This window comes from Octodon degus, unplaced genomic scaffold, assembly GCF_000260255.1.
Source record: "Octodon degus isolate 3935 unplaced genomic scaffold, OctDeg1.0 scaffold00009, whole genome shotgun sequence".
NCBI lineage: Eukaryota > Metazoa > Chordata > Mammalia > Rodentia > Octodontidae > Octodon > Octodon degus.
Genome location: NW_004524585.1, coordinates 11,140,599 through 11,166,707, shown reverse-complemented (window position 1 = coordinate 11,166,707; position 26,109 = coordinate 11,140,599). Strand labels below are relative to the sequence as shown.

Genomic DNA, 26,109 nt, shown 5'->3' with positions numbered 1-26,109 from the left:
AATTATTAAATATTTGTGAAAAGAGAAAGAATGCAAGACCAAGGGTGCCATATAATTTTATTTATTTATTTATTACTTATTTTTTGCAGAACCGGGGATTGAACTCAGGCCCTTGCCCCTGCCAGGGAAGCGCTTACTCCCCTGAGCCATCTCCCTGGCCCATATAATTTTTAACTGTTATAATCTGGGACTAGTACATCACAAAGGTGAAGTACTTGAAATGCGGCTCATGAGAACAGAGATGGATGTAAACGTGAAAAACAACAAAACCCACCAAATACATCAGATTGTAAACTTAGTATGAAAACAAAGATAAAATATCTCCATAGTCTTTATATTGATATGTTGAAATATAGTTTGCACAAACCAGGTCAAATAATATAGTATTAAAATGTTTTATTTGGTTCTAGCTTTACAGGTACTAGAAAATTTAAAATCTTTATTTTATGGGGGGAGGGGATACCAGGAATCAAACTCATAGAGCCTCACATTTGTCAGGGAGGGAAATTTAAACTCTTACATTATTCATAGCCTATTTCTACTGGACAGCACTGTCCAATAGAAACAACTGCTAGAGAACAAACAGCTAGATGTAATCTACAGCTGTATTCAAGTAGGAATGATCAGTCTGTTTTACCCTCCACTAGGCAGCTATGATTAGTTGCTCTAGATTTGGGCTAGTTTAGGTTCAAATCCCGAAAATACCACATCAGTTCATAGGCAAGTTACTTTCCTTTCTCAATATCAGTTTCTTGGCAGGGTGTGGTGGCAGACACTTGTAATCCCAGCACTTGGGAGGCAGAGGCAGGAGGATCACCGTGAGTTCAAAGCCAGCCTACATAGTGAGTTTGAGGCCAGCCTGAACAACTTGGCAAGACCCTGTCTCAAAAAAACTAATCTCTCCCTCACTGGCTCACAAAATAATGGTATCTAGCTCAGCAGCACAGCACCAGCTTAGCAAGTGCACGATCCTGAGTTTGATCTCTGGTACCAACCACCCACACCAAAGCTATCTATATATTAAGCCATCCTATGAGAACTGCGTGATAAAATACAAGAAAGCTGCTTAGCATAATTACTGCTACATACTGAAAAAAACTGAAGAAAAAGTCATCTGTATCTCTGATTATAGTCAGAACACTTTTTTTTTTTTTTTTTTTTTGGCGGCACTGGTGATTGAACTCAGGCCTTTGCGCTTGCCAGGGAAGTGCTTATTCCACTGAGCCATCTCCCTGGCCCATAAAACACTTTTGTAAGTATGGATCAATTATTTTATAGAATGTGTTTCATTCTATAAAATAACTGATTCGTACTTACGAAGCAAGTATGAAGTTTTCTCATTTAGATTTAGACTGAGAATTAGATTTTGATTGGAGTTAAGCATTTTTAGCAAGAACATCAGCGAGTGACACTGTTCTTTTCAGAGTATCTTATCAGGGGGTACATAAGGTTAATAAACTGTGTAACTGCTATTTCTAACCTTCATTACTTCACAACATGAGATCTGCTGTTTTTCTACCACAAAGATACTGTCTTTTATGTTGATAAAAATTCTGGGATAGATATTTTGAAATGATGCTACTATCCTACTTCTTTTCAAATGTTTTTTGGTTTATTATTATTTTAGTTGTAGTACCATTGTGCAGTGCCTAATGTTTACATTCCTAATGTGTGGAATTGGTACATGTATGCCACAGATATTCATTCCTTTTTCATCCCCTTTCCTCTCGCCTCCCTCCATCCATTCCTTAATTCCCTCCCTCCCTTCCTTTCTTTTTTGGAGGGATACATGTTTGCACTAATAATGTTTACACCCTTTGTGTGGAGCACTACATGGAATGGTACGCATGTGTATCATTCACTGATTTTAGGATCTACATGTGAATGCTGTGTACAATTACTACAGTGTTGTCTAATGATGATGTTATTTTATTTTATTTTATTTTTTTTTGCGGAACTGGGGATTGAGCTCAGGTCCTTGCACTTGCCAGGCAAGTGCTTATTCCACTGAGCCATCTCTCCGGCCCCTCAGTGATGCTATTCTTTATCTTCACTTACTAACTGGAATTCTGTAAGACTTGTTCCTTTTCCTTTACCCAATTATTTATTTATATGAACTCCTGAGTACCTGAGTACCTATTTTATCCTATGTGTTTTAATAAAATTCAGTAGTACCATTATTTATTTTGTTCCCCACACTGTTCTAGATTTGGCCATCAGAATTCCTTCCAGTTGGCTCCTGGGTATTTACATCCACATGCTCCATCCCTTTTCTACGATCTTTCTTATATTACAAGATATACTAGGGGCCAGGTAGATGGCTCAGTGGAATAAGCACTTCCCTGGCAAGCAAAAGGGCCTGAGTTCAATCCCTAGTTCAGAAAAAAAAAAAAAAAAAAAAAAAAAAAAGATATTCTAGGTTCCTGCTCTATCTGCTCTACACAGGCCCTGGAGGCAACTTCTCTCCAAGAAGTACTGAAGTGTTTTTAGTGCAGAGTAACATTTAGAAACTACATTTGTATTTTGCTACTGGGATGTCATTATTCCAAGCCCTTTCCTCTGAAGCTAGGACACACAGGATCCCTATACACCTGTCTAGCTACCATACTGATATCTCAGGTGCTAAGCCAATACCTCAAAAGTTTATATAAAATTAAAAAAAATAGTTTATCCTATTTTCTCTTTCCTTACTTGTAATTTCCTTCTCTGATAGCAACAAACTTGGTTCTCATGATTTACAATATATTTTTGTGGTACTACAGGTTGAACCTGGAGCCTTTGTACTGAGTTACATCTTAGCTCTTTTGTTTTGCTTTGAACAGGTCTTGCTATGTATTCAGGCTTGTTCTGCACTATGTAGCCCAAGCTGACCTCAAGTTTACAGTGACCCTCCTGCCTCTGCCTCCCGAGTGCTGGGATTACAGGTGTGAACCATCATGCACAGCCTCAATCTACTTATTTTGTTTAATCCTAGAAAATGCAGTTGTTAGGGAACTATAACACAAATCTTTGTGGAAAAGAAATCTATTATGAGAAATACAATTTTTGCGCAGCTTTAGCCAATAAGCAAATACTATTTTTGAAAGTTGCTTAGATTGTTCCTTCCTTAACACCTAATTTTACATTATTAACTTGCAATGAAGTTAATTCACTCATTATTACTTGTATCCCATTTTGCTCTCTATAAATTCTTGAATTCTAATTACTTAATTGGGGGAAATGAAACAACACTACAATTCTTAGAGTGAAAGCTATATAAAAAAGTGAGGTGTGATGGTGCCTGTAATCTCAGCACTCAGGAGACTGAAGCAGGATTGTTGCGATTTTGAGACCAGCATGGGCTACAAAGTGAGCTCAAGGCCTGCCTGAACTACATAGCAAGACCCTGTCTCAAAAAAGCGGGGGGGGGGGGGGGGCGAGTGGGGCTTACACAAAAAGGCCCATTCCCAGAAAGTGTTGCTCTTCTTCATCCCTATTACCTTGCTCTCACTATTTCCTTCTTTCCAGCCTACTCCTTTCCACTGGCTTAATGGAGGTAGGTAATCAAAAAGTTTCTGACAATAATTTTTTCTTTTTTCAGTACTGGGGATTGAACTTAGGACCTTGTACTTGCCAGGCAGATGCTTATTCTACAGAGCTATCTCCCCAGCCCTTCAATCAGTTTTTGTTTTATCCTTCCTATGTTCCTTTCATACAAGCAAACAAATTATATATATGGAGGGAGGTGCTGCTTTTTTTTTTTGGCCACTCAGGATGCCTTCAGGGCAGGTCTGATTTGGCTTGAGGATGAGGGGATCAAACCACAGCATCCCGAGCCCAACTGCTTTGCTTCAGCAGGCACTTAAACACCTGAGCTAATGGGCAGGCCACCATGCTGTTTTGTTTTGGGACTGGGTTTTGCAAGACTGGTCTTGAACTACTGCACAAGTGATGCTCTTCTATCAGCCTCCCAAGTAGCTGGGACTCCAAGCATGTGTTGCCATGGTCTGGCTCATATGTTTTTTCTTATATCCCCTTCTTACTTACATGTAAAGTTGTATATTATAGACACTTTTTAGCACTTTTTTTTCTAGTTAGCATTATATCATGGAAATTACCCAAAGTCAATTCATACAGTTCTTATTCTTTTATTACAGCTACATAATATACCATTATAGAAATGTACCACAGTTTGGGCCGGGAATATAGTTCAGTGGCACAACATCTGCCTGGTAAGTGTGAAGTCCTGAGTTTGATTGCCAGTACCAGTTCGTATTTTCTTATGGTTGAAAGTGATGTCTTTAGATCATATTCTCAGAAGCAGAGTTGTAGTTTAAAGGGTACATAAACTGTGTAAGTTTGGGTGTGGTTGAATCTTCCTCCAGAACAACTACAATTATTTGCACTCCCACTAGCAATGTCTAAGAGTACTTCTCAAACGTGTGGCTATAGCTGAGTGACAGAATGACTGCCTAACAGGACAGAGGCTCTAGGTTTGATCCACAGCATCATATACACAAAAGTCTTTCTCTAGTTTTGCCAACAGAATTTACCATATTTTAAATTTTTATCAGTCTGATAGGTAAGAAATGACACTTCAATACTGTTTTAATTTGTACTTCTCCAATCACAAGTATGAAAAACAAACAAACAAGTGTGTTTACATTTTTTTTTTTTTTTTAGGGTCGGTGAGATAGCCCAGTTGTCTAAAGCACCTGCTTAGGCAAGCTTAGGTAGGCACAGGGGACCAAGGTTCAATCCCCCGCACCATATGCTGCGCCAGCCCCACCCTTAGGGCAGGCTGAACCGGCCTTAAAAAAAAAAAATAATAATGTTTGACTATAATGAGAAAATATTTTCTGGAGGGGAAGAGTAATTGTCTATTCTTGTCTTCCCCAAGCCCTGCAACGGTAGTCTGTGAGGGTTTCTGTCCTCTGTTCCCTGATCTTTAAGAATTCCTGTTAGGGCAGTAGTGAACACTTGTATCCCAAGTTGCTGGAGATGGAATGAAGCAGGAGGATTGCAAGTTCAAGGCCAGCCCAGGCAATTTAGCAAAACTCTTTCTCAAAATAAAATTTAAAAAGGCTGGAGATACAGCTCAGTGCAACATTTGTCAACTATGCTGAGTTTGATCCCTAATACTGGAGGAAAAAAAAATTATCATTGCCCTTTTGTCTGTGGTACTTTTTGGTTCTATTGTGAGGAAAAAAATCTCTCATATAGGTTCTTTTGCCAATCAAGTTATAAAAAAATTTTTTAGTCAAATTTACGTCTTGAAAAAAAATTTTATCAGTCTTGGGTGGGGGCGATAGCTCAGCAGCTTAAGCATCTGCCTGGGAAACACAAGTGCCTAAGTTAAATTCCTGGTACAGAAAGAAAATCAGTCTTTTATTTATTGCACCTGGTTTTGGAGGCTTAGGTTAGATTTTCTTTATGTTTAAAGTTAACATGTTTTCTTCTAGTACTTGAATAGTTTCTCACATTCAGATTTCTAAACACTTAACTTTTTTTTTGTTTTGTTTTGGATATGGGATATATACATAATTGTAAATGGGAATAGTCATACCAGCATCTTATTGAAAACTCCATCATTAAGCCAGGTGTGGTGGTGCGCACCTGTTATCTCCCAGCATTCTAGGATGTTGAGGACAGCACATTCGAGCTCAGCTTAGCAACTTAGGGAGACCATCTCAAAAATCAAAAAGCAAGCCTATGTGAAGGCCCTGGGTTCAACCCCAATACTAAATGGGGAGAATCCATCTCTGATGATCTGAGATATCTCCTGTATCTATACAGGCTGAGTATATTTTATCCAAAATGCTTGGGATCCAGAGGTGTTTCAGATTTGTTTTGGATTTTAGAATATTTAAAAATATGATAAGATATGCTGGCCATAAGACCCAAGCTTAAACACAACATTTATTTATATCTCATACAAGCCTTACTCGTGTAGCCTTAAGATAATTTTATATAGTATTTTCAGTGTGCCTGCATTAAAAACATTTTTTGAGGCAGAGTCTTTCTGTGTCACCAGATTGGCCTTACACTCCTAACAGTCTCCCAACACACACGCTCCCATAGCTGGCATGTACTACCATACCTAGCAATGTGTGACATTTGGACTGTGACCCATCATGTAGAATTATTTTGGCATTCATTAAGATTTGGATTTGGGGTATTTCAGATTTTCAGATTTAGGGATACTCAAACTGTATTCGATTTCTATGGATACTTGTTTTGTATTTCTGGACTTTCTATTCTACATTTATTGTTTATAGAATGTGTCACTAGCTGTAGATGTGCCACTGTTACATCAATAGAAAAATCAATTTTAATTAGAGGCTTTACATAATATGTCAATGTGTATAGAAATAGCCCCTTCTTAGTTTTCCCCTTTAGTGTTTTTGGAGTTATTCTTCCAACCCTGTTTTTTTCCAATATGAATTTTAGAATCACTTGTGTAATTCATCTATAATGCTGAATTGTCCTACCCAGTGACAGAGTATATCTTTACATTTCTTCACATCTGATTTTGAGTCTTTCGGGAATGTTTAAAAGGATATTTTAATAGATTCTTGCAAATTTCCTGTTACAAAGTATTTATTTTTTTTGTTACTGTAGTATGTAGTTTGGCATTTAAAAAAACTTTTAAGACCTTTAACCTTCTATTGTTTGTATTTATGAAATCTATTGATTTTTGTATAAGTCCTGCTATTTTACTGAATTCTTAGATTGCCACCCCTTCCCTCCCTCCCTCCCTCCTCCCCCTCCCCTCCCCCTCTTCTTCTTTGTTTTTAAGGATTGGGGATTGAACCCAGGGGTGTTCTACCATGAACTAAATCCTCAGGCCTATTTATTCAAATTTTATGACAGGGCTTTACTAAATTGCTCAGGTTAGTCTCAAACATGAAACCTCTTGTCTCAGTCTCCCATGTAGATGAGATTTCACATGTGCACTGCTGCACCTGGCTTAATTTATTCCTAACCTATTTATGCATAGTGTTTCATTTTTGGAATGCCACAAACAAGGGAATATTATATATAAATTTTTTTTTCTAATTCTTGTTCCTTAAATTTTCCCAGGTAAATATTCCCATATATGAATTTTATCTGAAAAATCAAAAACTTACAGCAAGCATAAATGGGGTTATGCGCCTCTATTTTAAGCTGAAGTTTCTGATACATTCCTATGGCATCTATCATTTTTCTCAGGAAAGCAAGGGAATATTTTTGGTTTGGTTTGCAAAACCAACACAAAATAAGTCACATTCTTTCTAAAACTTTTATTCTATTGTATTTATTTTTTATTTTTGGTACTGGCACTTTAACTCATAATCTTACGCTTGCCAGGCAGGTGTTGTGCCACTGAGCTATATCCCTGGCCCCAAAACACTTATTGAATGATTAAATCACAATACTTAAAACCTGTAAAATTAAAGTACTGTTACTATTGATACTGAAAACTATCCTAATTTCTACAATTAGCTTGGCCAGTTTAAACTCTAGTTAAATCTATAGGCCCATTTACAGCAGCAGAACAAATATGTGTGTATAATCCAAAAATGTAAGTCAACTTTCAAATAAACACAAATGAGTCACACATCATTTAAGAAGACCTCTTAGTTACCACTTTCCAAGTTTAATGAAAAGGTACATTAAAGAGACATGTAAAACCCATTTTAAAAAGGAGAGAAGGAGGAGCCAGGGAGATGGCTCAGTAGAATAAGTGCTTCCCTGGCAAGTGCAAGGGCCTGAGTTCAATCTCCAGTTCTGAAAAAAAAAAAAAAAAGAGAGAAGAGAAATACTAGTAAGGGGATAAGGGGATCCATGCTTTCTTTGAATTCAGATACCCATCAACACATAGGAGCAGGTCCAGGGGACCTATTTCTCTTTTCTACTGTAAATTTGTACAGCAGCATTACAATAGCTGGCTGTGAGTCTCAGTACCTTTCCCTGAGGGCTACAGGAAGCAACCTATGTGTTTACCCCTTTGTATGATGAACAGCAGGAGTGTGCACACGTGTGAAAGTGGGATTTGGACCCATTCTTATGCTCCATGCAACAGCTTTTGAGTATACCCAAGTATCACAGAGGGTCCAATAACCTATATTCTAGGATCTGTTTTTAAAAAGTTTTCTTTTGATTTTTCTGGTAGAAAGAACTAGCTCAATTCAGTACAATGGCACATGAAAAACCAGATATGCAAGTTTTGGAAGTCAAAAGTAAATCAGATTACTCATGCATGGATGATAAAGATGACCCATTGTGGTGAAATGCAGTCTTCCACTATGAGTGATGACTTTGGCATTGGCCATGTGAGCCAAAGTTACTGGGACAGTGAAAGGGAGGAAGAATCAGCTGATACAGACACAGGGGATACAGACCTCTTTGATTCTGATGATGAAGAAAACAGCAGTGTAAGTATAAAAGTGAAGGTCCTGGCAGGGGTGAAACATTGGACAGAATGCCTGCACTGCCATTCAAAGTTAGAAATTAAGAGATGAAATGCTACAAGATGCCGTGAAATACACAAAGGCTGAAATGCAAGCAAAATGTTCTGTATGCACCAGTAACCATATTAAAAAATGTATTTTTATGACACCTCACTAGGTGAGCTGAAAGCATTCATATGCCTGCTATATTCAGTATAGATTTTTCATGCTGATCAAAGGAATATAACACTTATGCAAAAGCAATGGGCCAAAATATGGCTTAAAAATTTATTCCCTTGGAGATGCAAAGCCTTACCACACTTTCAGTTTAGACATTTATTCTGGAACTCAGTCATCACGTCCTTATTCATGTAATAATATGAATTCAGACATCCCTCAAGACATAGGTGCAGGTCCAGGGACCCATTTCTCCAAAGGACATTGTGAACAGACTTGTTGCTCCTATCTCCCAAACTAACTGGAATATGACAATTGGTTTACTAGTTTCCAACTGGTGTTACATTTGCTAACAGAGCACAAGGTGACCAGTGTAGGAACTGTACACAGGAACAAGGCAGAAATTGCAAATGAAATGTTGCAATTTCAAAACAGAACTGTATGGTTCAGTATTTCAGAAACTGTTCTCATAAGTGGCAAAGAAAAATAAACTGATATTGCTAATGTTAACATTTCACTGTGATGGAAACATTGATAGGCAAACCTTGATAAAACAGAAGCCTGAGATGGTAACTTTCAACAACAAAACAAACGTGGAGTAGATGCTGTTGATGAGTTGTGCAGCAACTATGATGTCACTTGAAACACAAAGCATTTGCCACTGGTTGTGTTTTACTCAATTCTAAACATGTGTGGGGTAGTTTGATAGCTTACAAAGAAAATAAGTAAAAAATATGCAGAAATTTTCTTAAAGAGGACTGGGACTAGAGTTCATAGGCAACTGTTCACAGCAGAGGAAAAATAAAATGTTTCTGTCCAGAAGAGTATGCCAGAAAATTGTGGAGCATTCTGGCCAGCTGACAGGTGGACAGGCAGATGCAGCATCCCAAAGATCTATTATGACAACAGGAAAATAAACAAAAAATGTCAATTGTACCCTACAAGAAAGTATAAGGAAACAAAACACATGTCCTATCATTTAAAGTGATTATTCTGTATGGAATATGCAGTTGTCATGTGAGAAAACTGCCTCAGGGTGTGACAGTCAAAGCAAAGCTTATTGTTATTTTTGGAGACAGGGTCTTATTGTGTAGTGCAGGCTGGCCCTTAACTCACAGTGATCCTCCTGACTTAGCCTCCTGAGTGCTGGGATTACAGGTATGCACCACCATGCCCAGCAAATCAAAGCTTATTTCTGTAGTAGGGTTCTATTGGTATTTTCATTGTAGTTCATATAGTAATTTATTTCTGCTGTTATCTTTTAGGGTCTGTATAGAAGTACATAGCTACTGTGAAAATGTTGATGTTGGGGCTGGGGAGACAGCTCAGTGGCTTAAATGCCTACCTGGCAAGTGCAAGGTCCTGAGTTTGATCCCTCATACCACAAAACAACAACAACAAAACAAACAAAAACAAAAAATTTTGATGTCTATCCTAAATGCACAATACATACCAAGAATAATTTATTTTATTGATACAAGAACATCCTAGGGCTAGATGTAGGGACTGGGGTTCAATCCCTGGCATGCTGTGCAGCCCACCCCTGGGGCACACTGAGACGGTGATTGAGACCGGGCATGGTGGTGCGCACCTGTAATCCCAGCACTTGGGAGGCTGAAAATAGGATCATACGAGTCTGATCTGTATAGTGAGACCCTGTACTAAACACATTAAAAAAAAAAAAAAAAAGAATCTCCTGACAAAACAGTGCTGAGATACTAAGTATGTCCTACAAAAAGGCCAGGAAAGCAAAAGTCATGTAGAACTATGTGCTGTTGGTGCAAGTGATGCTGCATCTACAGAACATGCTGCTATTATGTGTGCAGACTGCCTTAGGTATGATTTTATTGAAGAGTACTATTTTTTTTTTGTAGAGTGCTATTCATATTTTCACTGTAGTTCCTATGGGAATTTATTTCTGATGTTCTTTTTTTTTTTATGTATTTAGTACAGGATCTACAGGGTCTCACTATACAGATCAGACTCGTAGTAATCTTCCTGTCTTCAGCCTCCTAAGCTGAGATCCCTCCTGGGATTACAGGAGCATGACACCATGCCGAGTCTTCTGATGTTCTTTTTTAGACTTTGTATGCCAAAAACCAGTCGATATTGAAAATTTCAATGCTTTTTAAATAAACATAATAAATATTAAGAACTCAGTACTTCTGTGATTTTGTTCCTGTTAAGTACTCATTGTTAAATATAACAAAACTCTTAAGGGCTGGGGAGGTGGCTCAGTGGAATAAGCACTTCCCTGGCAAGCACAAGGGCCTGAGTTCAATTCCCGGTTCTGCAAAAACAAAACAAAACAAAACAAAAAAACCTCATAAATTAAAACACATCAATAAACATAATTTATGCACCATGAAGACAAAATTAGTCCTCAAGCCTTCTTAGAATGTCCCTGTTTCCCAGGCCTGGCCTCTTTGAACACTGTGAACCAATTCTAATGTGACTTACCGAACTGCCTTTAGAATTATATACAAGCACATTCATAGACTATTCGGCACACGTATAGTGTTTTTAAACATTTTTTAGAGAGATTATTTAAATAATATTTGCATGAGCCACTATAATGTGGGTTTTCATGTTTCTGGCAAAGAGCAGTTGTTGGATCAACACTACTGAGACAAAATAAGCAAAACTTCCAGTCATACAGTGTGAAAAAGGAACCAAGAAATTAGACTCCTTGAGAAGGGATTAAACCTTGAATTTGGGCTATTAAGCTTAAGCAAATGTGAATAGCTATCCCTCCAATGAAAGCACAGATAGACTCTTAGTGGAATAGAGGCTCACAAAAGAGAAAAGGAATCATATATTTTCCAACAGTACACAATGGCACCAATCAAGAGACATACAAGCATGAAGACTAGGCCAACTTTACATGTAGATCCTGTCAGTTTGGGGTTCTTTTTCATCAACTAGAGAATGTCAGATCTACTCTTTTCCAAGAAAAGTTTAGGGTGAATATATTTTTCTCTATCTGTGCCAGGGGAGGGTAGCCCTCTGGTGATGATCACAAGAGGCATGAACTCTTCTCTCTTAAACTATCAAAGATCACACACCCCCAATTCCACTACCACCTGGCTTCCAGTAGCACCAAGATTGGTGAAGTATGCTAAGAGACCATCAGAAGGTTAGCGCCAATGTGGGGCCAGAAGCCTAAGTTAACCAGGGATCTGTACCTACAAGCACTTTAAGATGGTTTTTCTCTAGAAGTTTGAAAGTTCAACTAAGATGAATGTCTGCTCAAACGTCTTACTAGGAAAAACAAAATCTTTGAAATAAGCCACCATTTTTGTTCTCTTCACTATCAACTAACTACAGACAATTTTTAAAAAAGTAGAACAGGATAAAATTTCTTCTCTACAGGCATCCAGTTTCAAAAATGGCAATCTTAAAAATTCAAAGACAAAGAACCCGTTTGGATTAAGCCACAGGAAGATAAGAGGGGAACATGAATAACACTTCTATTTAATTCAATCTATTCTGCCTAGACCATATGTCCACTAAAAATAATCATCATAAAAAGTATTCTATTCATAAAACTTTAATTTATATAGAAGTCAATGAAGAATTTTTTCCAAGGGGTGAAAATAGCGGTAGTGGTATGGTGTTGATGAATTCTGCTATAAAAGCAACACAAAGACAAGCCAAAAGCAACACAAAGACAAACCAAACCAAACCAAACCAAACCAAACCAAAAGTAAAGCTCTTTGCCTATGTTAAATGTGATGCACACAGTCCTACCTAATTCATTGCTGACCTCAAATATTAAGTAGTAAAATCTCTAAATTTTCACTTAAATATATACAATATGCTGGGTGTGGTGGTGCATGTCTATAATTCTAGCACTTAGGAGTCTGAGGCAGGAGGCTTGACCCCAGCCTGGGCTACACAGTGAATTCAAAGGCCAGCCTAGACTATATAGCAAGACCCTGCCTAAAAAAGAAACACAAAAAAACTAACTAACCAGCCAATCAAACAAAAAACTAAAATCCAAATCAAAACCAAGAAACTATACAATATTTTTTGAAGAAATATAACTAAGTACATAAAAATGAACTTAAAAAAAAATCTTTTATGGGGCTGGGGAGATAGCTCAGTAGAATAAGCATTTGCCTGGCAAGCACAAGATCCTGAGTTCAATCCCCGATACCGCCAAAAAAAAAAAAAGAGAGAGAGAAAAAAAATCAATTATTTATTTATTTGTTTATTTATTTGGTACAGGGTCTTGCCATGCAGCTCAGACTCATAGTGATCCTCCTGTCTCAGCCTTCCCAGTGCTGGATTACAGGTGTGCACCTGGTTTCAGTGGCTGGCCTGGCATGGGGCTGGCACAACATGCAGTACCAGGGACTGAATCTGGGTTCTTGCACTTGCCAGGCAGGTGCTTAGACCACCGAGCTATCTCCCCAGCCCCCCAAAATGAACTTTTATGTGTGCTAATGTCTATGTGTTGGGAAGATTGTTAGTCTTCACTGGCTAGTCTCTTTAACGTAACTTCTTTGAAAGACATACAAAATAGTTGAATAATTTACTTTGACATACTTAAGGGATGGAAAACATAAAATGCTGACATAGGTAGCCGTTTTGTTTTGTTTGCTTGAAAAGAATCAAGTAAGATTCAATCTGTGGGGCCGGCCAGACAGCTCAGCCCAGTAAAGCGCCTGCTTAGGCATATACAGGGACTGGGGTATGATCTCCCATATACAGTGACTGAGATTGGGCATGGTGGCGTGAGTCTGTAATCCCAGTGCTTGGGAAGCTGAAAACAGGAGAATCACTATAAGTCTGATCTGTGTAGTGAGACCCTGTAGACCCTGTACTAAATTAAAAAAAAATTTTTTTTTTCAATCTGTGAAGTTAGCTTTCTAAAGACATTTTTGTTAGAAAATTTAATTTGTTCATTTCTTTTTTCTAGATGAAATAAGGACAGACCTATTCTTTTAATCTGGACTTTTACCCTTGCTCTAGTTTCTTGATTACACCTTTACTCCAATCCAAAATAGCCTCTGACTTTCTAAGAATCCTTTGCCTGAAAGAAATGAAAAAATTTTCTAGTCTTTCTCTTTTAAAAATAACTATTTCAATTTTTATTATTTTTATTTTTTCTCTAGTCTTGCTTTAAACTAAATTCATTTCTCAGTCTTTTAGTCTTTTGTATCATTCTTGTTATCCTATTCTCCCTCTTCCCTTTTATCCCAGTTGGGAAAAATATTGTCTGCTGAAACTTTGGCATAGAAGGAAATTTCAGAGGAAAGCATGGAAGATTAAAGATCAGTTAAGAAATTAAGCTACTGGTCTTAAGGGTCTCTTACAGAGACACAAGACTTGGCAGGGCTTTGACAGTCAACTACTCAGAAGAATTGTGGACAGATGTTATTTGGAGAAGGACAGAATTTCAATTCGACCTCTGGAGGAGCCCCTTATTTCTCATGGGGGTTTATAAGCAACACAAAACCATAGCTGAAAGGAGAAAGAAAACTCCACACTGGCCTTTTTCTGAGTGTGGCCGCCTTCCGCTCGGCTCAGTGCCCGCCACATGCCCAGGAGTGCATCTGGATCCTTGAAGGGCTCCCTTCGCAGGTGGACAGTGTTTACGCTATACTGCAAGAGAGCCAGAAAAGTGCCCATGAGAACCAGAAAGCAAACTTGCAGCCAGCAGGATCATCTCTATGTATAGAAGATGGTAAAGTCAACACAGACATGTGGGGCAGCATCTAAAAGCCAGGAAAAGTGGAGGAGAGACAATTCCCCCCCAACCACTGGCTCAACCTAACAGTGGGAGAAGAAAAAAAAAAAAAAAACCTTTTTTTTTTTTTTTTTTTTGGTCACCTACCCTAAGAACAAGACAGAAAAGACTGGAAAGATAGCTCAGTGGTAGTATCTGCCTAGTATGTGCAAGTAGGTGGAACTGATTCCCAACACAAAAACACTAAATCAAGGTCAACTGATGGGGAAAATATCTTCATTTATAATCAACAACAAGAAATAAAGGAAGAAAATGAACTAGGGTACATATCTAGTTAGATTAGGAATGCTGTGCTAGTGCTATTGGTGACTTTTTTAAAGCTTACAATGAAAGCAACTCATCCCGACACTTAGACAATATTCTTGAAGTAGAAGAAAAAGAAATGAACTTTATTCTGAGATTTAAAAATAAGAACAAATAAATCAGAAACAAGGAGATGACGTTCTCAAAAATCATGATCTTACCATAAGTTAAACAAACAAAAATAAATCTTAAAAAAGCCAATGAAGCCAAGTAAAGTAAATTAAGACTGAGAGAAAAGGTAAAAGGCCTTAGGCAGTTGACAACCTGTGCAGTCCTTAATTACTACTATTATAAGATGCTTGATATGATGCTGCTAATTAATAAAACAACACACTAGCAAATCACAGTTTAAATTTTTATCCTATTTAGGATAAAATTAAGTATCTGCAACTGTGCTGATCAAATTCAAGATCTCAACTCTCCTATAAAAAGTGAAAGGTAACAATTATCTGCTGAATATTTCAGCACAGGAACTTACAAATTTTCAAGTGCTGGTCGTTTCAATTCAGGATGGGACTGCTGTCTGCACAAGGTGGTAAGTGATATCATCTCATCTAATTAACCTTGATATAGGCTTTAACATTCACAGAAGTTCATTGGGTTTCCTGAGCTCCAACTGACTATGGCAAGCACAGGAGTTTAAGAAAACCATTCCAGGAGAACAGGGTCATGAAACTATCTCAATTCTTTGTAGACTAAAACACTATATGAGTCAGGTGAATTTTTCACATATATACACTCCAGAGGCTTGAAAGAATAGGTACTCATTCTGTAAAATGCAGTAATTACGAGCAAATTATTTCTCAGAAAATATCAGAAAGTACACTAAATGATCAGGATATATTTTGGGCTCTAGCAACTCCATTTTCCAAGCTAAGTTCTTAAAATTCCATTTATGGTACAGTTTGACCAAAGTATGTCAGCTTCTGTTCTTTTAAATAGGAACTAACAATTATACTGTACCCTTTTCCTACAAATTAAGAGATTCTTCCACTTAATCTTCAAGACTAGACTAGGGTCATCATGACAGCCAAGGAAAGCAGCACAATTTTTTGGCAAAGGAATCTGACCAGAATATATGTATATATGTATGTGTGTGTGTGTGTGTGTGTGTATATATATATATATATATATATATATAAATTTTTTTAAGGCATTCTCACTATATAGTTTAGGCTGGCCTTGAATTTTCGATGATCCTACAGCTCCAGCCTCCAAAGTGCTGGGATTACAGGCATGCACCACCAACACCAAATACCTCCAACCCCACTCCCAGACTGGTTGAGCTTATGGACTAGGTAGGGCCAGTCTCCTATATGAGGCAATAATAAATGGTTCACAAAGTGTGGTTATTTAAGAGGATCCAGGAACAAGATCTGTCATCTGATCCTGTGCCCTACAGAAACAAAAAGGATTTTAAAAAACTACCAAAACACTGGTAACAGGTAACTCCCAGATTTCTCATTAACTTCAAGGTTTTTTTTTGGAACTGGGATTGAACTCAGGTACTTGTGCTTGCCAGGCAAATGCTTACTCTACTGAGCCATCTCCCCAGACCCTAACTTCAAGTTTTAAGAAAGAATGTTTCATAAGACTAGAAAGCAGGATTTGTTCTAGGGAAACAAAACTAAAATGTAAAGCAATTTCAAGAGTGGAAAATAACTTACTCATTTATCTACAAGAAAGGCTCACCTCGGCCTTCAAGGTCTTCCTCTAATAGCGGAACCAATATCCCACCAGTTTTCTCAGGCCAAAGAGTTTGCTAACTTGTAGTGTGACGTGGTGTTATCTTTTCATGTAAAGAAGAGCTATGGCTGGTGAGGCCCAATCTATTAGACCATGTTCAGGAAACATCTGAGTCAGACAGAATACTGAAGAGAGATACTCTGGACCCAAAAGAAAAGGATACTGTATCTAATAATGAACCACTATCCTCCACTAAAAACAGGTACAAAAGGAGGTGAATCTTTAGTTTTTGATAAACTTAAGAAACCCGCCTATTTTAGACATAGACAGCCTCTAAAAAAAACCCAATGCAGGGGGACTGGGGAGATGGCTCAGTAGAATAAGTGCTTGCCTGGCAAGCGCAGGGTCCTGAGTTCAATACTCAACGCACTACACTCAACTCCAGAGACTTAATCCAATCCTGTAACCACATCTTTATCCTGAGTCATCTATCACGGTATTAGACCACCAATATCAGGTTACTGTTCAAAGCTTTTCCATACCCAAAGCACACCACACAGCACATTACCAGGAAGTTATGGGAGGGGCAGAAGAGTTGAGGAAGAGTCCATCTATTTCCCACCTTAAATTTCCTAACTGCACTCTTTGAAATTTAATCTCAGATTTCAAGAACCAAAAAGATAAAGAAAATAGGAGAACAGAACTTCAAAAGACTTTAAGAAGTTTATGACTGGCTTTGCTTGAACGAGATCATGACATCTGACTGGAGCTGAAGAAGAGATGAAAACAACAGTGGAGCAATTGGATGGTTTAAACATGAACCAATGTCTGTCCTTCATGTTAGACATATGTCTGGGGCACCAGAAATACTGGGAATCATTCAGGAAAGGTTTAGTTACAATCAAATGGCATCAGACCATCAACTATATTCATATAGCAAATCAAATCTGATGAGGTTTATCATTCTTCCTTCTTTATAGCTAGGAGAGGCAGACATTAATATGAATAAAGGAATTTTACCCAGGAGGCTCTCAACCCCTTTCAGATCAATTTATGCAGGGCTTTCAAACTGCTTTCTCCTACACACTGGTTCCTCCTCTTGTAAGGTCTGATATTTTATAGAACAATGACAACTACAACTAGGCTTTCAAAATGGTCCTTGTTAGAGGCCAAATCTCAACATATTTTGAGAAAGGAAATTGTTTTCAATTGCCTTTTTTCATGAATATAAAACTAAATTTAAGAGAGATTTTTGTCTTCATTTTCTTTCAGTGAAAATAAATCTACTACAAAAGTTAACTTAAGTTTTGAGTGCGAGTAGTCAGGTAATTTCTCATATTTATGAGAGACAAATTTAAAGAACAATGGAAATACTCTTTTGAGTTGGGGGATTCTGAGGAGATGAGAGTTCAGTGAAGCTCTGACTAGATGTGCTTCTTACATAGAGATCAAGAAAATTTTCTCTTTTCCTGTTGGGGAATTAAACTGTTCTTTGTAAAGTGGCTACAGTTAAGAATTCATCGCTGACTCAGCAAGCAATTAGCAGAAAATCTCAAACCAGTAGTTTACTTTCTTCCCTACCACTTTAAAGCACATAACAGGATGGGGACAAAGAATCAAAAACAAAGGAAGACTGCTTGCTTCACACAGAAATGCACACAAGGGTATTTAACAATTGCAAATTACTCTGAAAATAAACAGGGAGTATGGTCAGGAACATGATGCAGCTGTGTGTGTTTTACTTAATTTCTGGGAAAACGCGAAGCGTTTAAACCAGCCAGTTTAACATTCAGAGACAGAAACTTGTTTGATGACACCCACTGAGCCTGGTAACTGTCCTCTCAAGGCCCGACGCTCTCACCACTGCTGAGAACTCCCCGTACTCTAATCCCAGTACAAACCGTGCTGAGGAGAACAGCACATGACCCTGACCTAAACTCAGACAGTGTGTCCCAGACCGCGCGACACCACAGCGCCGAGTCGGGCTCCATCTCCGTCCTCTGCAGAGCCCAGCCTCCATCTATCCTTTCAAGTCTCCACCCTCCCTTCCCCTCGAGGCTCCACCTCCCCAGACCCTCTCCCTACAGACGCGCCTCCCGACTCTGGGACTGCCACTGCCACAGCCACCAGCGACAGCAACCTCTCCCTTCCTACTCCATTCCACGGCGTTCAGCTCTCCACGGGCTCAGGCTCCCCATGCTCCCTGCAGATCCGGAGCTGCGGTCAGTGGATAGTGCGGCCGGCGCAGGTCCGAGCCATCCTCGTGACGGTCCCTCCTCACTCACCCTCTGTCACCTCCAGCACCTTAATCTGTTCTTCGGCAGCCGCCCGCACCTCCTGCACTGGAGACAGGATCCCAGTCAGCGTATCCACCAACGCCTCCTTCAATCCCTGTGCTACTGGACCGGGTAACCCGGAGGCCGCACCAGTTGCCGCCGCCGCCGCCATCTTTCCTCCCTTCAGCCCGCCAGCCCCGCGGCCGGCACCCGCCACCGAATGACGGCTCCCGCGCGCGGCCAATCCGCGAAGCCGCGCTTGCGCGTGAGAGTCCGCGGGAGGGGTCGGGGGCGGGGAAATGGACCTGAGTCGCCAGGGACAGCGCCTCCAGCTGTCTAAACGAAAGCTGCACCTTTGTGGGCCAAGAGATTTATGCGATGAGACCTAGAGAAGTCTGGGCTTTCCTAAAGTAGTGCAGTACGTCAGCAGTCTGAGCCTGAATAAGTGTTGTGATATATGATTTTAGACTCATGGATTTTTCAGATACAAAGTACTGTTCTGGGAGAGACGAGCTGGGGTGGAAATGGATGTAGAAGGCTTTTAAGGAGAGGTATCTGAGTTGGAAATAGCATCTATTTTAAACCAATCTTTTTTTCTCCCAAACACTGAAAAAAAATGGGTCAGTTGGTTCTCTTCATTTCTGAGCCTTAGGAATCTAAGATGAAGGTGGGGGGGGGGGACCAAAGCAAAGCAAAATACAAAACAAAACAACAGGAAGCAAATGGGAAAGGGGGAAATCACCTTAGAGGAAGGTCCAGGCCCTTAGACTTCTAGCCCAGATGACTCCAACCTCAAAATGGCCAAGTGGCTGGGCAGGGGAGCTCACCTGCATTTGAAAGGGTATTTCTTCCAGAGTGATACTCTATGTGCCAGTTTTAAAATGTATTCTAAGGGCTGGGGAGGTGGCTCAGTGGAATAAGCGCTTCCCTGGCAAGTGCAAGGGCCTGAGTTCAATCCCTGGTTCTGCCAAAAAAAAAAAAATAATAATAATAATAATTCTATTAGCTGATAATTAGTTTCATCCTATATAAATCATGACTGGACATATCAGGGGCGGGGGATAAGAGTCCCTACCCTACTGGGGGCTGCTAACAAGAAATGGCCCAAGATACAGAGGCATGACTCTACTGGAGCAGGTAGAGAGACTTGAGCTAGAGGTTTAAAAAACAATAGAGTTTCAAAAGAATGGCACCTGTGAGGAAAAAGGAAGTGGTGTATCTCAGCTGTTTCCGTTTAGTGCATTAGAAATGGTTTCCTGAAACATTTACGTATTTTTATTCCTAAGTAGCAAAGGAAACGAGTTAGCAATTCCTGAAACATTTCCCAATCTGGATGCTAAAGGGGCTAATAATTGAAGATTAAGTCATTTCATTTTAGGATTCTTCTAAAAGAATACTTTATTTTGAGGAGTACTGCCAACACATTTGTCACATCCATGTTAGAAGGGCAGAGATGGCTTCTCCTACCACACTTTACAGAGAAAATATGTTTTTTGGGCCTACAGTTCCACAATGGAGAATAATAAGACATATTTCCCCTTTCCCAGTGGCCAGGAGAAGCAAAATACCATTAGAACATCTTCATTTCTTAGGCTGATTCACTTGTACCTCAAAACTCAGGGCTATGCAGAGGGTGGGATATTTTCAGACTTTGTGGCAGTGGATGGAGAACGCAAGAGCCCTGACTTTTGGGCTGAATGTTTTGAATTCTGGTGAAGGACACTATGCCCACAGTGTAGAGAATAGGGGTCCCTCCACTCCCAAACAAAGGAGTTAAGAGACCCTTGCTTAGGATTTGGGGGTCAGACATTTTAGGCTAGTGAGTTTTGTTTCTGTTAGGCAGATGACCACAAGCAGTCTCACCTTCCAGTTCAAGCAAAGGCCCATAAGATACACAGAGACAGAAACCAGGCAGAGAGGGAGCTAGAGAGAACCAGTGACAATACAGGAGATAACTTTATTGAAACGCAAATGGCCTCGAACAGATGAATCTTGCTGGGAAGAGACATGCCTGATGGACACAGGGCCCAGACGAGAGGCCTCAGTGATAACGAAGAAAGGCCTCTTCAGTTGGCCCAGGCATGAATTTAGTTTTCAACCGATTTGTTGTTCAAATTGAATTACTGAGGGGACAACCCAGCGCTCTTCATGATTGTTACCGCAACTATATACAACGGTTTGCTTTCCAGATTCAGCTTTGCTTTTTCTACATTTGATATAAAAGGGGGTAGAAGAGGTGAGGGCCAAATGAGAAAAACTGAAGAACAAACAACACACACACACACACACACACATCCTGATTTGGGGTTTTACACCCAATAAATTAAAATGATGTGAAAATTCCTGCCCACCCTCCACCTGAGGAATGCCATGCATTTGAGAAATAGACTCCATCACACAGAGAAGGCTGCCTAAAGCAGGATGGGGAGGAGGAAGGAAAGGAAGCTAGCAGGGCCTAGCAGTCATTAAAAATGATTGCTTTGTTTAAAAAACACAAAAGAACACTAGGAAATGGAGGGGGGAACCACACAGCAATAGCCCAGAGATTAGCTGCAATTTGTGGGCTTGTTCTTAATTTTATTATCTTCTTTCTCAGAAAAATGGCAGGGAGGCAGGATGACCCTACAGGAGGTGGCCAAAGGACGAATTACGGTCTTTGGGGACCAGTGGGGTGATTTTAGTGCAGTTATTTATGCCCTTGTCTTAATGAAGCTTAGTCCTCCAGGACTAAAGTGCCACAGGTCAGAATTAGACCAGTATGTTTCTTTGTGCTCTGCCCTGAAGCTCCCTCAGAGGGAAAACCAACCAACTTGGAACAAAGCCTAGTTGTCCCCACGGCTTCTTCAGCTGGTCTGTGAGTTTGGAAAGAGATGAAGCTCCTTTCAGATTTCTTTTTAAAAGGACTTTATTCTGTCACTTTTGCCAAGCAGTTCTGTATCCAGGTCCTAGTGTGCCAAAAGGAAAAGGTGGGCCCAACGACATAGGCGCCCCCTACTGTGTCCTCATAGTATGGAACTCTCTCCCAAGCCCTAAGCAGAGCATGGACACGGGGCTTCTTGGGGTCCTGCAGCCCTAAAGTCGTTAGCTGCCCTAGAGAGGTTCTGGCTGGGTTCTCAGACCTATCAGTGCACCTTATACCTCAAGTAAGGGAGAAATTATGTTGCTGGAAGAACATTTCATCATGGAAACACAATTAATTTTTTTTTTTTTTTTTACTTTCCACCCCCATTCATAATCAAAAAAAGACAGAGTAGACATAAATAATCCAGCAGGAGAGCAGCCCAGAGTCTGCTTTCCTCTAGTGAAGCTCCTTAGTTTGCCTGACAGAAATTTCAGGATAAGAGATTTTTTTTGCCTGAAAGTTGCATTCAAATAGGAACACTACATCCACTTGCCTAACTTCTGCCTCCAAGTGCACATAGTGTTTCTTTTGATAATTTAAAAGAAACAAAACCAAACAGAAGTAGGAGAAAAATGACTTTGAAATTAATGTTAGCATATGATTTATAACCTGGGACCTTATTTTTGTTCCCAAAACCCCTCCGAGTAAGGGCTTTGCCCCTCAAGACTAATTTTGCTTTTAAAACGGTTGAATCTCAAACTTTAGCATGCATCAAATCCACTGTGTGAGGGGTAGTGCAGTTAAAAACATGTATGGTTGAGCTCTACCCCAAGAGTTTCTGACTCAGTAGATCTGGATGGGGCCTCAGAATTTAATTTCTGACAAGTGTGCAGATGCTGTGGGTCTGGAACCATCCTTTTGAGCACCACTGCTATTAGGAGTGAATGGTCAAATCAACAAACCATGGTACCCTTTTCATGATTACCCTTGTCACAGAAAATTCTCCATGGCTAAAATATCAAGATGGATAGAGCCAGTATAAGCTTTTTTTTTTTTTGGTACCAGGGATCAAACTGAGGACCTTGTGCTTGTCAGGCAGTCACTGTGCCACGGAGGTGGATAAGCCCTAAATAAGCTTAATTTTTAACCTGGCCAGTTTCAACTATAAATTTCAATTGGCTTCCTTACTTCAAGGCTCTAACCCTTTCCACTTTAGTCCGGTTTCCCTAGGATCTATGGTCACAGTCCTTGCTTCAGGGTACAGGTGAAACAGACAGAAAGACGCACACACACCTTTTGCAGTGGGCAGAGTAAATTGGTGGCTCCGTATATCCCTGAGCAGGCTGATTAAGGACTCTTGAATATATAAAGCGGATTCTATTATAAAGAGCAGTAGCTTCAGACTGGCCTTTAGGGAACATAGTACCCCTAGGACCAGTTTATTACTTATGGCCTTCTCTTTGGGGCATGAACCAGAGCTTGTGAGTAGCTCTTAATGGTCATCGTAAGAGTGTACTAGCATTCCATTAGTATATCCATTTCCATTAGTCAACCCTTTGCAATAACACATCTTTTTTATGCTGTCTGGGGGTGTTGGCTTCAGGTTAGCTATGCCAAAGATTAAGGAAAGAAAAGGTAAGCGATGATGAGCTGCATGTGATGACCTGGGGGGCCTCAGTATTTGAGCCCTGTGTTAAATGTGTTAACCACAGATGTATACATCTCGTATACATCCTGTAATAAAGAATCCTTGAAGCCTCATGTATCTCTTTGATCCTGGTTTGCCTGGCTGAGTCTATTCAAACAAGCACATTTCAGTTATATGCCAGGTTGCTGTACATGGGTGGCTTCCCAGGTAATGTGAGGTGTTGGTGGGAAATGGCAGGCGACATCTGCTCTCCTCTTACTCTTTCGGAATACTACAGACAACGCAGTTACTTCTCAGACCAGTGGGAGGGGATGTGCCACTCTGCAAAGCAGAAGTCCAGAATGAAAGAAATGAGAAAAAAAAAAAAAAAGTCACTTTATCTTAAGTACTTAAGAAGCATGGTGAGAAAGTTGGTCATTCAAGACCAAAATGTAGTATTCCAACCAATAAGGACGTCACTACCACGCATCTCCTGGACTGTTAGCTAGTTTTCCCCTGCCAGCTTCCACCTTCTCAATGGTTAGACTAGATGAAGGATGCTGGGATCAGGACTTACACAAAGACAAAATTAAGCACCGTAGAGTTGCCACAAAGCATGGAGTTTTAAAAAATACTCTATGAAGCCTCAGAAGATAGGAAACAACAGAAAAGTGCTCTTGTGTCACATATACAGACAAACACGCGCACGCTCACACACACACACACACACACACACACACCACACACACGCACACGCGCACGCTCACACACACACACACACACACACACACAATCAGGTCCCATATTAGCCTGCAAATACCTAGTATTTTATGTTTAGTGCCTAGGCAGGGACTGAGAAACAAATACACTGGACACATCTTGTTGGTCTTTTTCCTATACGAGAGGTCTCTGCTAAGGAAACTCCCCTGCAGCTGTGGCTCTCTCTTCTGGTTGGTGTTGAATGTTAAACCATGTTCGGTACTAGCCAACTTTGGTGATGACAGATGAAGTCAAGGGGCTGGAGAGGAATGGAATAGCACAACTTCCAGAAATGGATAGGCTGGATTCTTCCAAAGGTGCTTGGGAGTTGAGAATTTAGCTAGAGGACCCAGTTTTTCTTTTCTTCAGGATCCCAGAAGTCTCAATCAAGATGTAAGTGTGTAGGCAGGAGACAATGCTATGGATTTGTTCCTTGCCATTAATTCTAGGGCAGCGGGGGAGCAGCTTGGTTTTTATGCTTCAGAGAAGTCTGGATGAGCGCCCCAAGGGATTATAGCACCATGAGGAGGCTCAACCTTCTGCAATTGCCACATAACCACGATTCCTTGTGAGACTATCGGTCCCCACCACGAGAGGCCTAGATGTGCAACTGTAAACAGGGTCTTGGGCTCCAGACAGAAAGCTGAGGCTTCACTACCACTGTACCAGATGGGAACACACCTTCTGGAAGAAAGCAACTAAGTGACCTGGGCTAAGTGCAGCAGTGAACTGAGAGTAGACGGTGGTGAATCCCAGGAATAGAAACAAAAAGTCACAGCACGAGAGGCCTCCAGAAACAACCCGCTGAAGAACCAAAAAGATTCACGATGGTATCCACAGTAACTAGTAGAGACACAAGAAACCTTCTGTGATCTGAGGCAATTGGAATGAAAAAGGGGTTCTGTCCCCTCCTTTTTCTCAAGTAGCCAGTAAGATCCACATCAGAAGGCACTGGCTGGGCAGCACCAGAAAACAGAGTTAGGGGCTCAACCATCAGGTTAAGGTGGAATTAAAAGTCTGAGCCTTGCCATGGGTCTGGAGCTTAGGCTGGGGTTTAGAAGAGGCCTATGCCCAAAGTAGGCCCGTTTGGTGTTCCCTGCCTTGTAAGTTGGAACACCCAGCTCTGTGGCCTCCTCATTCTGCATAGCAGAGACCTTAAGGCAGTGATTTCAGCACCATCCGTGGACAAGCAGCCTCTTCTCAGCACAGATTGCATAATTTACAGTTGAGTTGGTTGGGGATCTTCACAGCTCATGGAATTAGCAGCAAGAGCAATTATAGTCTCCAGCACAGAGGACCCTGTCATCCCTGGGTGCCATCTGGTGAGATTACAGAGCTTTTCCAGGGGTGCAGACCATCTTGTTGATCTAAATGAAAATATTCTGATACAAAGATTTGGATCTATCTACTCCTGGGTTGGTAGGATAGAGCAATCCAAGATAGTAAGCTTAAAGATTCTGATAAGGTCTTGTACTATTTAGGAATCTGAAGAGCAAACACTCAATCCTAGGCTCATCTCATATCCCTGATCCACGAGAGAACTAAAATTCAGCCTGTTGGGCAGTTATGCCTGGAACCTGCTCCCACAGGACTTTCAGAAATGGTAGGAATAGACTTGTCCACTACACACAAGCAAGATTCCACAGTCCTTCAGATTTTAATTGATCCCAGATCTTCTGCCCCCAGGGTACTGGACACCTAATCAAAGGCTACTTTTTAGCTGACTCTTTGAGTTTCAGCTCCATTTCTTAGATGATCCAGAAGGTCCAGATAACAAGGAGGTGTGCACACAATGGATGGCAACATTTCCTACCAGACCATGAATCTCAGGGTCCAAGTCTTGTCCTTGTTTTTCATCTACTGACTGGTACACAAATATTCAATAAGTACTTGTCTAAAGAAGAAACATGGACTGCCCAACCTTCAGGGTCACAGGAAAAGGACAACTTTTGTAAGAAGCAGGATGTTTGTGGAAGGCAGATATTCACCACCAAATCAAATTCCTTGAACTGTATATTCAGATTTGGAGTATCACGTGGATGTTCAGTTTCTTATAAATGAATATTCGCCCACCAAAAACAAATACATAGTTAAGGGCTGATATGGAATTTTGATTCAGTCAGACAAAGAAGTGGCTGCCATCCAAATAGTGCAGTGAGTTGGCGAATGGGCCACAAGACAGAGGAGCATTTCCAATCTCTGGGTTTCCTCCAGTCCATCATGAACCTCAGAACAGATCTTCTTCTATGCCAGAGGCTGGTCATTGAGCTCCC

General features: G+C 40.3%; 1 protein-coding gene across 3 annotated transcripts in view; it reads right to left on the bottom strand.

Moving 5' to 3' along the window:
• The window catches only part of Ipo9 (importin 9), a 53,437-nt gene extending 34,588 nt beyond the window's left edge, over positions 1-18,849 (bottom strand). Inside the window, exons 1-2 of one of the 3 annotated variants that reach the window (XM_023707965.1) lie at positions 18,618-18,849; positions 14,088-14,198 (exon numbers count right to left, since the gene is read on the bottom strand). Coding sequence is in view for 2 of the 3 variants with exons in the window: in XM_004625344.3 (XP_004625401.1) it covers positions 18,618-18,780 (163 nt within the window). In the remaining variant the exon portion in view is untranslated. The remainder of the gene's footprint in view (positions 1-14,087; positions 14,199-18,617) is intronic. The other 2 variants (XM_004625344.3, XM_023707960.1) reach the window with 2 other exon arrangements.
• Between the last annotated feature and the right edge of the window lie 7,260 nt (positions 18,850-26,109).